Raw genomic sequence first — 11,668 nt, forward strand, 5'->3', positions numbered from 1 at the left:
GGGGGGCTGCAGTCGGGTGCGGCCGCCTGTGCTCCTCCTGGGTGCGCCGGGCTGGAGGTCTGCGTTTGGGGGAGGGGAGGGGAAGGGGGGAAAGCTCTTTTGTGCTTAAAATTACAGATGGGAAGGGGTTTTGTCCCTATGTGTTGGCAAACTGATTATAACTGCAGTTATACCGTATTTAATTTCTTTTTCACACTTACAAGTAGTTGTAGTAGCTTATCCTGGTTTACCAAAGTGCCTCCCTGTGCATCACGTGAGATAAATGCATGAGCTGAGATGAACACGTACAGCAGTAGCTACAATCTGAACAGCGTGCTTGCTGTCTTTCAGGTGGGTCTCTAAATTTCATGTTTACATTAATGCGCATCCTTTTCTAGGGTCTTGTTCTGGGAGTCTACTCAGGTGAAAAGGATGAAGGCGCTGCCCAGTTCACTAATGCAGGAGATGCTTTTGATAGACTTGTGTCTGGAAAGCTGAGAGAACTTCTGTCCGTGTAAGTGCGTGATAAGCTTCTGAAATGGATTAAAGTACCTACAAACACCAGTAAGAATGATCTTTTTTTGTCATTATTAGTGTTTGTATCCATACCACTTCTCAGGCTGGTATTTGCTTCTACCAGGCCAAGCAGTTTGGAGGGGAACTCCCATGGAAAAAACACGGAGCAAACAGATGCAAAATGATCCTGGGAACTGCCCCTTTCTGTGAATCGGCACTGAGCCAGATGTCCTGGTGCAGTGTTGAGGAGCACTGCGTGGCTGTGGAGTGAACGTAGTGCCGTAAGATTTATCACCAATAAGGACTTCTTTATTGAAAGAATCTTTTTGCGTCCTAGATGTGGGCCACCTTTGAAGAAAGGCAAAACACGCATATTCCATGGTTTGCATCAGGTATGAGCTTTGGATTTTCATGTGCATATTGATGAACTTGTGAGGTTTGCCCTTGCATCTTATTTTAAGCTGAGTTCACTGCTGTGCTTGTATAAATGCTCGGCTATTCTTCCCCCCCACCCCCCTCTCAAAAAAAGATGTGTTTCATATTGAAGCCTTCTGTTCTGCCCTCCCCATGTTTGCATGCCCTTTTGCTCAATCCTGTACTCCCTCCGCTGTGCTGCAAGCCGAGAAGATGTAAACAAGGCTGCTCCTAAGGTGGTATGCTCTGAATAACTGCTTACGGAATGAGATGAAGCACTACTGTTTTGGATCAGGATTCTACTGTGCCCTCTGTTCAGGAGGAGTGAGTGCAGGAGTGTGTACCGATATGTGCAAAGGCCTTCCAGATGTGACAGGTCTAACATACGTAGTCCCATCATAGGCTTTAATCAGAGCTTTTAAAGTCATGTGCTTGAAACTTCTGAAAACAAGACGTGGGACTGTTCTTCAAGCAGGACTTTTGTCTGCACAGACATGCCTTTTGTCTGCGCGTACCCTGCAAAGGTATGAAAAGGGGATTCATCTGCTTAAAGTTAGGCTTTTGGTGCCGTTTGAGAAGCCCTAATACACCTAATGCGCCTATGTGGAATTGGCAAATATGGTAGGATTCGTGGCTTTTTGGAGTAGCAGCTAGAGGCTAGGCAGACATGTGATGTGACACTAAGGTGTTCCTGTATAAGTAACTGAATCTTACGTTAGGGCTATTTAAATGATTTTAAATAAATCGATTTGTAGCGAGTATCACTTACCATGTTAAATTCCTGTGTGGAGACTCCAGACAGGTGACATTGGACTCGGTAGAAAAGCTTTTGGAAATTTCATGGAAGTTGAGTCCCCCGAAGGTCCCATTATCCCAGTTCTGCGTACAGGATGGCCTCTGAAGTGAGTAGCAGATATCTGCAAGAGAATACAGTAGAATTTGGCCTTACACAGTATTCTAGGTGTGTAAAATAATGATAACTAAAAAAATGTTAACCTGAATCACTGATCTTCTGGAAAGTTTCAGCATCTTGTGTGCTGGAAAAGTTTACTATGGTGTAGCAGTGTGAAAGGTGATTGTTAGAATCTGACAGAGCAGCTATTTGTGATGGAAGGGAAAGCCCAAGATTAACTAACATTTTTCTACAGAGCGATGAGAAGTGTGTTCACATACATATCCTTGAGTTTTATACAAATTTGACTTCATTCTTAGAAGGCTCCTTTGATCTTTGTTATTTCTTCCTTTTTGCCTTCCGCTTGCAGCTTGTAAGGCAAGCATTTAGTCTGCTGTGCTACATTGCTTTCCTGAGTTCTGTCACGCTCTACCCCTGTGCAGCTTTGGTTTTTTACCTGGCAAATTGTGCCAGCTCAGTTTCTGGGCTGAGCTAATAGGCTTCAAAGTGATTTTATTTCCTTGAACATAGTACTGTGCCAAAAAAGGTTACGCTTCTCCAGCTCAGTTCTGGCCTTTGTACAGCTGGAAAGCTGGATCTGTTTTCAAAGGACTCTTAGACCTGCCCTTGAAAGTGTCAAGTTCTCCATGTGTTGAGCATAATGCCCCATCTGCTGCAATACACATCATTAACTGGACAACAGAACAACTGGGTTGCATGCCTGTGGCAAATGATTGGGAGTGCAAGACAGCAGCACCATACTGACACCCCTAATGTAGAAACGTGCGTAACACAGAGAAAGTACTGGATGAGTTTTAACGCTGTGCTTGGTTTGATTGGGAAAGTAAGGTCTTTTTAACAACTCTCTGCTGTGGCTGTAACAATGAGGAAAGTGAATCCGTTTATGTGTCGGCTTCATATAGGACTTTCCGAGTGTGGTTGTAGTTGGCTTGGGTAAGAAGAATGCTGGAGTAAATGACCAAGAAAACTGGAATGAAGACAAGGAAAATATTCGTGCAGCTATTGCAGGTTAACTGTTTTACATTTTCTTAAGCATTTTGTCTGTTGCAATAGTGCAGCATGTTCCACTTCTGAAGAGTGGTTCTAGATATGATTTTGTTTTGAAATGCAAACCTACTGCATGGTTTGGTAAATGCATTTACTTGTCACTGGTATTCATGAAGTTTTGCCTTGGTGAGGAAAAATTACAGGTAAATCAGTCTGCAGTGTGATATTGAAAAGGCACTTGTGTAATTACTACTATTTTGAAGCATGAGAGCATCACTGATTGACTTTATGCTCATGCTGTACTTAAGTATGCATGTATATTTACTTTCGCCACTTAGTTTGTAACTGAGATGTTTGTGTGTATAAACTGGTACCTTTCACAACATCAGCAGCATGATTCAGTATGTTACCTGTTGTAGGCAGAGGAGGCCTCTCTACCTTAATCAGGGACGACTGCTGCATATAAGTGTCTATAAAACAAGAATAAAAAGAGTTCTCGCTGCAGAGTTATAGCCTGCGGCTGGAGGTCAGTCACACATGCATGACAGCTGTATGTCCAAAGTGCTAGCCCGTGTTGTCTCACCAGCTGCCAAAACTTTGTTAAATTATTGGGTAGAAAATAGAATTTATGGAATATTTTTTGTTCATTTCTTTATAGAAATGTGTATAAACTCATTTGGAAGAAAACAGCAGTCATATATTCCTAGCAAAAAACTAAATTACAGCATATTTCTGATACCTGTAGATAGTCATAATCCACAGCACTCCAGAATGACAGAGCTTTTATTTGATATAAAGGAATTGGAACAACTGTGGACTTCTGGTTTTATTCTTGTGAAATGTCTTAATCGTTACAATTCATCAAGTAATATTTTTAGTCAAAAATTGTCGGTATATGGTCATTAGCATTTTTAATTATTCTACTGCACGATCTTTTAAATCGATTTACTTAGAAACTTGGATAGCTTGAGTTAAAATCATTTTTTCCTTAAATGAAACATTGATCACCTCAGATACCTGTTCTATGTGATACTCAGCCTACCAGTTCTGTATTTTTCAGTTGGTTGTAGACAGATCCAAGATCTGGAGATCCCTTGTGTTGAAGTAGACCCCTGTGGAGATGCTCAAGCGGCTGCAGAAGGCGCTGTCCTTGGATTGCATGAATATAATGAGCTAAAGCAAAAAAAGAAACCTGTAGTTACTCCTCAGCTTCATGGAAGGTGATGGCAAAAGGAAAGCTTGCCTATTTATTTATCTGTTTGTTTATTCGCAAAACTGTGTGCATACTTGTGCATGAGGAAAACACAAAACTGAAAGACTAGGGCTAGCAGCAATATCCCTCTCAAATCCTCCTACTTCTTTGAATTTCCTGAAGTATTTTACATCTCAAGTATATCTATAGCGTTTGCTCCATGTGTTTTGTTAGAATGCTGTGTTCTGAGGTTAAGGGTAAATGCACCTTCATAGAACAGAAGGCACTGGATAAAAATAAAAATTTACTTGAAGCATAGTTGTGACATAAAGGAACTTTTGATATTGGATGCCAAAATTGTGGAGCAGAGGTATTTCAGACTCCATAAATTAATAAATCCTTTTGAGAATCAGGAAATGCTATTTGACACCAGCCCATGCCATGATGGATAGGTTTTCCATAGTTCATTTGTCATCTTTTCTTTCACAGAACATAATGCAGGAAGAGAATCTTGGGTGCTTCTGGCCTCTAAATAGACATCACTGTTAACTTGAGAGCAGAAAGCGGTATCAGAGCTTTTGGTTCCAGAACAAAGTTTTATTAATCCCCTTCTACAGTGTCAGAGTGGACTTTGGACTTTCCACATAGGATATTCTGTCGTGCAGAGGAGCAGTATTTCTCATATGTTCCTTATGCGGGAACAAGTCCTTCCTTACGAGGAAGTTAGTGAAATAAAATAAAAACCTCTCAATTTAAGCATGTCTTGATAAGCTACATGTGGTACTCTTCCCATCTGGTAACACAGAAGATAGTTTGGGGGCTGATGATATTAAATAAACTTTTCCTGAAAGTATAGATGGTCCAATGACTACTTACGACACTGGAAGTAATTTTTGTGTATAATAATTCAGGTTGGAAAGGACCTCTGGAAGTCATCTAGTCTGGCTTCAACTTGGATTAGGGATAACCTGGAAGTTACATACAACTTTAAAGCTCGATCAGGCCTTTGTTTAGTCCAGTTTTGAATATCTCCTGAGACAGAAATTCCCTAACTCAGTGGCCCATCTGTTCTAGTGCTTAATGGAGCCCATGGTGAATTTTCTTTTGTCCTATTGCAGTTTCCCTTGCTGAATCTTACCCTTACTGTGTAACTCTGAGATGTGTCTGTCTTCGTCTTCTCTAGAAACCCTATTTAAAGGTAGAACAAAGACAGTAACTGGATCTTTCCTAAATTTTTCTTCTCTAGGTGAAACAAATCCAATTCTCTTAGCTTCTCCTCATATGCCATGTGCTGCAGCTCCTTGCCCCTCTTAGGGGCCCTCCTTTGGACTTTCTCCAGTATATCAGTATATGTTTTGTATTCAGGAACTCAAAAGTAGCCAGGTGCAGCCTCACAAATACCAAGGAGGTAAATAATTATTTCCCTTAACATGCAGGCTATGCTGTAATCCAATCCAGTACATGGCTGGCCTTTGTCACCGCAGTAATGTGCTGCTTACTCCTGTACAACTCGTCCAGCAGGATCCCCAGGTTCTTTTCTGCAACTTTGCGTTCTGCCTAGTTGGTGTCCAGCCTGACTTGCTATTCTTTCCCAGGTACAGGACTTTACACCAGTCTTTGTTAAACTTCACGGTGTTCCCTTTGGTGCATTCCTCCAGCTTGCCAGGGCCCCTATGAATGGTGGCCCTACCTTCCCCATTGCAGCTGCTCCCTGCAATGTGGTGCTGTCCATGAACTTCTGTTCTACAGTCCAAGTTGCTGATGAAGGTATCAGCCCCAGTATCAACCCTCGAGGAACAGCACACATAACTAACTGCCAGCTGGACCGTTCAGCTGTTGTCTGCTATCTTCTGAGCCCAACAGTTCTTCCAGTTTTTCACCCATTTTGTAGTCTAGCTCTCCAGTTCACATTTTCTCAATTTGTCTGCAAGGATTCTGTGAAAACCTTGCTAAAGCCAAGGTAAATGACATCCACTGTGGTCCTCTGTGCCAACTGTCTCATCCTAATAGTCAGTCAAGTTGGTCGGTGTGATTTGTGCCAAATTAATCTATGATGACTGTTCCCACTGACCATCTTGTCCTTCATGTACCTGGAAATTGCTTCCAAGATGACTTTCTACATAAACTTTTAGGGGATTAGTCTAGGATAAATGCTTCGCCGTTCCCTATATCCTCCTTGCCTTCATAAAGATGAGGACTTGCCCTTTTCCAGTAATCGGACCACATCCAGCTACCATGACCTTTCAAACTGAAAGAGCCTAGGCTTGCAGTGATGCCAGCCGGGTCCGTCAGCACCCTCAGATATATACCCTGCCTCCTACTGAGGACTTGTGTATGTCCGGCTTCCTTCAGCAGTCCTAAGTCTGTCTTCCTCTGCCATGGGTAGTACATTTCTTGCCCAAACTGTTACTGAGCACAAAGAGCTGGGGAATCTGAAAGCAGACCTTAATAATTTTTAAGACTGATGCAAAGCAGGCATTGAGAACTTCGGTCTTCTCAGTGTTCATTAGATTGCCTACCCCGTTTAGCAAGGGGACAGCGTTATCCCTGACCTTCCTTTTGCTGATGATGTCCCTGTTGAAGTCCTCTTGAATCCCAGTGTCAGCTGAGATTTGGCTTCTTAATTCCATAGTCTTCTCAGTGTTCACTAGATTGCCTACCCCGTTTAGCAATGGGACAGCATTATCCCTGACCTTCCTTTTGCTGATGATGTCTCTGTTGAAGTCCTCTTGTTGCCTTTCCCACTCCTTGCCAGTTTCAGTGTCAGCTGAGATTTGGCTTCTTAATTCCATCCCTCCATTTCCAGGCAATATTTCTATATTCCTCCTGGATTCCTTCTTCACTGTGTTGCTCTTCTGAGAGGCGGAATCCAGCTTAATGCCCTGCTTCATGATCTCTTTTAAAGCAAATAAGCCTTTCAGTTCTGTCTCAGTAAAATGAAAAGTTTTGTACTGATAATGTTGCAAAGTAACCAAAGAGACATCCCCATTTCCTATGCAGGCAGCTCTTTGAACGTTTGCTCTGTCATTTGTTAGTGAAATGCCTTGAGTGCACTGTGAAATGAGATCCAAATTCCACTCTTATTATGTAATCATATTTCAGTAAAGTGAAAAACAGAATTGCAGGCTTTATATGGTAAATAAAAACTTTCAGGGCTGTTACAATTAATGCAATTACAAATTTTGGAAGGGATATTAAACCATGTGCTTAAGGATTTAAGCCCCTCTCTGACTAGTAAGGATTAGGACAAGACCTCATGTATTGGATAGATAATTTTACATCTGTCTGCTCTAGGATTCTTCTAGCTTTCTGTGAAGCATTTGGCACTAACTAGAACCAGGGATGAGCTACTAGACTAGATGCACCTTGGATATCATCCTAAATTCCTCATAGTAAGATTACTGTGACATTCTTAATTGCCCCAAATTAATGATACCGCATTTTCAAACAGGAGAGAACAGATGGATGCTGACATCATCTTATTTTTGCAAATGTTTATGGTCCTGATTATTGTATGGTGTCGTTTAGTGCTGAAAGTGAAGCCTGGCAAAAAGGTGTTACCTACGCTGAGGGTCAGAACCTTGCTCGGTACCTTATGGAGGCTCCAGCTAATTATATAACTCCAATCAAATTCGCCGAACATATTGAACAAAAGCTTAGAAGTTTCAGCAATGTGAAGGTCCATATAAGGTAAATCCCATTTAAATTATTTCTCTATAGGGTAAGATACCTTCCAGGCTATTCAGATCTGCAGCGGGCTCTCATTTTCACTCTGCCACTTCAGATGACAAGAACAGGGGAAGTCTTTGGCAAGAAGGTATGAGGGGTGCCCAGACTGCAAGCTACTCTGTGTTAGAAGGTGAGCTTCTGGTTTGCAGAGTAAGCAAGTTACTGGACGCAATAAAACTATTAACTGTCAATTAATCATGCAGTCAATTACCGCTTAATTGACACATGTGCTGTGAAAGAGGAAGCCTGATGAAGACTCAGTGAATAGAGGGCAAATACTAAGTACCTTTTTTCTAGTACCTTTTGGGTTTTTCCAAAGTGGATTTTATACATACTTTTGCATTTTTATTTGGATGTGGTAATTAAACATCCGTCATTTATTGCTGTTATTATTGGGGCTTTTTTTTTTTTAAACTTTTAAAAATGTTGAGATGGAGTCGTAAAAGCCCTTGCAATTGAATTTGCGCAGCTAATGCTTCTTGCCTTGGCATTTCAGGTTACTGCAGTTCAGTGAAAGTGGGCTAACTGGTTATGCAGGTGTTGGAGGCCATTTTGTTGAAAAGCAAAAGATTGAGGGAAATTAACTTTGCGTGTGGTTAACCATCTTCATAGCAGGAAGCTAAACTGTAACCTGCTGCAGTACTGTTGCTGCCTATGCCTTCAGAGACTACGGCCTGATGGGCAAGTGAAATTTTAATGTATCTGATGCAGAAAGTGTAGACTGGTGGTTGTTTGGTTTGTTGTTGGATATTTTAAACAAGGCAAAACAAAAACCAAGCAGCAACTTTGAGGCAGTATTTTTCTGTTTCACAAAAAAAGTAATAATGGTTGGATTTAAATGACGGTCTCCAAAATAACTAATTAAAATCAAATTAATAGTTTGTGTACAAACCTTCAAGAATTGTGATCTCTTAGAACAAACAAAATCACCTTAGTCAAAGTATCCAATTAAAAAAAAAAAAAAAAATTTAACAACAAAACACTAATCTCCCAAGTTAAATCTTTGTATGCATGCCATTACTGGCTGTACCAGACACCCGAACCGCCCATCTTTCTGGAGATTCACTATTTAGGTGGTGCTAATACAAATGACTCCCCATTGGTATTTGTAGGAAAAGGAGTTACATTTGACAGGTATGTATGCTAATATTTTAATGACTAAAGGGGGGGGAAATGCCTTCCTGCTATTCGTGTTCAGTGGGGAGAGGGTTTTTCTTTGCTCAGCACATCTTTCAGTGCCATTCCAGTGAACTTGCCCTGTAGAGTAGACTCTGCTGCCTTTTCTGGGGAGAAGACATGACAAGCTTGAGTGATTGGACAAAGTAGAAATTTATATGCTCCTGTCTTGTAAGGGGAAAATGCAAGTTCAAGGGAAAAGAAAAAAGAGCACTTGCCTTTTTTTTTTTTTTTTTTTTTTTTCTTTTGGCCTGAGGAAAGACTTTACATGTTTAGAATTGCAGTCTGTTGCTGGACATAGATGTCCATGATCTAGAGATCATGCTTAAGGAAAGAGAAAATTTTTCATTCTTTGCAGCAGTTCCTTAGAACTGCTTTTTGTGTTATATGACTACTGAAGAATTTATTGGACTGTTCCCCTTCCGTATGCTAATTTTACCAAGTGTACTATTTTGTTCTTGTGTTGGGCTCCTTCACTATTATGAAGATCATTGTGTTAGTCCACTGGATTACTTGGGTTTTTATGGCATCTTAATTATGAGGAAGGAATTCATGGACATATTTTATCTGAAATGAAAACCCAGATACCTTGCTTTCAGTATGCTTGTCAGGGTGCTGCAGGAATATTTGAAAACGCATTCACGGTATTAGGTGCTAAACATAATGATGGACAGACTATTATCAATATTCTGATGAATATTTGAACCTTTGAACTCCCACATGTTGGATGAGGTTTGTTCTGTTTATTGCAGTGGTGGCATTTCACTGAAGCCGTCATCTGGTATGGATGCGATGCGAGCAGATATGGGAGGGGCAGCAACTGTCTGTTCAGCCATTGTGACAGCAGCAGCTTTAAATCTACCTCTTAACATAATTGGTAAGTATGTTTGTGTAAGAATCCAAAAATCTTAACTTTACAAGATTTCTTTCTGACAAAGTCATTTTCTAGTACCATCAGTGGTAACAGTCTCACAGAAATGCCATGGACTCTTGCAGACTTACTTGTCTCATTCTGTTGCTCAGCTTCTCTTCCATTTTTACTTGCTTATCAAAAATGACTAGCTTTGCTTTTATAAATATTTCAACACTGAATTAAAATTTTGAAGGCATGTTTTTTAGATCCTAGGTGAGAAATGACTGTCAGTAAAGTTACTTTCAACAACTTTTTTTCTGAAGTTCTGATCCTTCATGACAAGAAGGAATGTGGATACTTGTATAAGAAGTATAAAAAAACAAAAAGGAGTTAGCTGAGCTACCTTACATGAGTATTTGCCACAGCTGAACAGGAAGAGGGATCAGCTGTTGTTTCTTTAGGTGATGATCTCAGCAGAAATCTAAAACAAACAAACAAACAAACCCTAGTCTGCTGATAATATTTTTGAGAAATGTTGCTTTTTTTTCCTGCAAAAATGTTGCACAGCTAAAATTAAATGAGCTGATTCGGGAACTGTGGCAAAACCAGTTGGTGATGACATGTAGTCTGTTCTAGGAGAAGTTTTCTGCTTGAGAACCTTTACTTTCAGGAAATTAGTATTTTAGTCACTTCGATGCTTCAACCAGTAGAGGGCAGCGAAACACACAGCCTCATAACATTCCTTACCTAAAAGTATGCCACCGGAACGGCTATGTCAGCGGAGCAAAAGGCTGTGTACATAATTCCACTGAAAAGTTGTGGTTTGCAGTTCACTCACTCCTTGTGCCGGCAGCAGGTTTCCCCTAGGAATGGTGGGGTGCGTTTCATTCCATTATCCCATTCATAGTTGGAGTTTTGATGCTGACACTCTCTTTTTTTTGCTCATTTCTGTTTGCTCTTCTTATGCTTGGAGCTTTATGGTGAGTCATTGGACCCTGCTTACAATGTTTATTTACAGTGAGCAGAGCTTGAATGGCTCGTTGTTAATTTGGGAAGTTTTTAATTTCAGAAAGAAAAATTCCTTTACATGTGATTAATTACTCATATACGGAAGACACAAAGATAATATTTGTTGTACCTCCTATTTCACTTGCCCTGGCATAAAGTAGAAGTAAATCCTAGTGGTAAAGTAGTGTAGGTGAGAGAATGCGGCGGTGCAACATGCAGAGGAATTTCCCAAATTGAAAACTGGACCATGTATCTTTTTCAGTAACCAGGAGAATTTGGATTTTGAGCATAACATCAAGATGAGAATAGTACTGTTTCCTTAAGGAGGCATTTGGGGTTTTTTCTAAGTATTGGTGTTTACATCTTTTATAAGAAAGAAACTAGTCATGCACTTTTCTTTTTCTCTCTGAGGTTTGGCACCCCTCTGTGAAAATATGCCCAGTGGTAAGGCAAACAAGCCTGGGGATGTCGTCAGAGCCAAGAATGGAAAAACAATACAGGTATGCATGTGAAACTTGGATTTTGAATACTTTTAGTGAGTTGGTTTAATCAATCAAGTTACATGACTGCAGTCTGAGTAATGTTTGAAAAAACCCTTTAAAAAGATAAACAGTGCAAATATACTGTTTGTAAAATGTAAAAAGTATGTTATTAATTAAAATTGCTATCATAGGATTCTTTCAAATATAAATATAGATTGCAGAGATCAGACATGTTTTGTAAGTTGCTAGGAAAAACTGAAAAATACGGTAATTTACTAACCACACTAGAAAATCTTGTTTTAGCACAAGTTTGTTACAGTGCTCATAAATGTAGGTTCTTGGTCAGACACATTAAATGCTTCCAGCAGACCCTCCAGGACACTTCCCTGCTATTTGGAGTGAGACATAAGACTCTTAGT

General features: G+C 40.3%; 1 protein-coding gene across 1 annotated transcript in view; it reads left to right on the forward strand.

Annotated features, from left to right (window-relative positions):
- Positions 1-3: 3 nt before the first annotated feature.
- Positions 4-11,668, forward strand: part of LAP3 (leucine aminopeptidase 3) — a gene marked incomplete at its 5' end in the record, with an annotated part of 17,074 nt that continues 5,409 nt past the window's right edge. Inside the window, 10 exons of the mRNA XM_035903461.1 lie at positions 4-57; positions 378-493; positions 833-887; positions 2,725-2,830; positions 3,870-4,029; positions 7,530-7,691; positions 7,722-7,818; positions 8,764-8,864; positions 9,659-9,783; positions 11,179-11,267. Of these exons, the coding sequence (XP_035759354.1) occupies positions 4-57; positions 378-493; positions 833-887; positions 2,725-2,830; positions 3,870-4,029; positions 7,530-7,691; positions 7,722-7,818; positions 8,764-8,864; positions 9,659-9,783; positions 11,179-11,267 (1,065 nt within the window). The remainder of the gene's footprint in view (positions 58-377; positions 494-832; positions 888-2,724; positions 2,831-3,869; positions 4,030-7,529; positions 7,692-7,721; positions 7,819-8,763; positions 8,865-9,658; positions 9,784-11,178; positions 11,268-11,668) is intronic.

Source organism: Egretta garzetta, unplaced genomic scaffold (genome assembly GCF_000687185.1).
Source record: "Egretta garzetta isolate BGI_Z169 unplaced genomic scaffold, ASM68718v1 scaffold151, whole genome shotgun sequence".
In the NCBI taxonomy this organism is placed as follows: domain Eukaryota; kingdom Metazoa; phylum Chordata; class Aves; order Pelecaniformes; family Ardeidae; genus Egretta; species Egretta garzetta.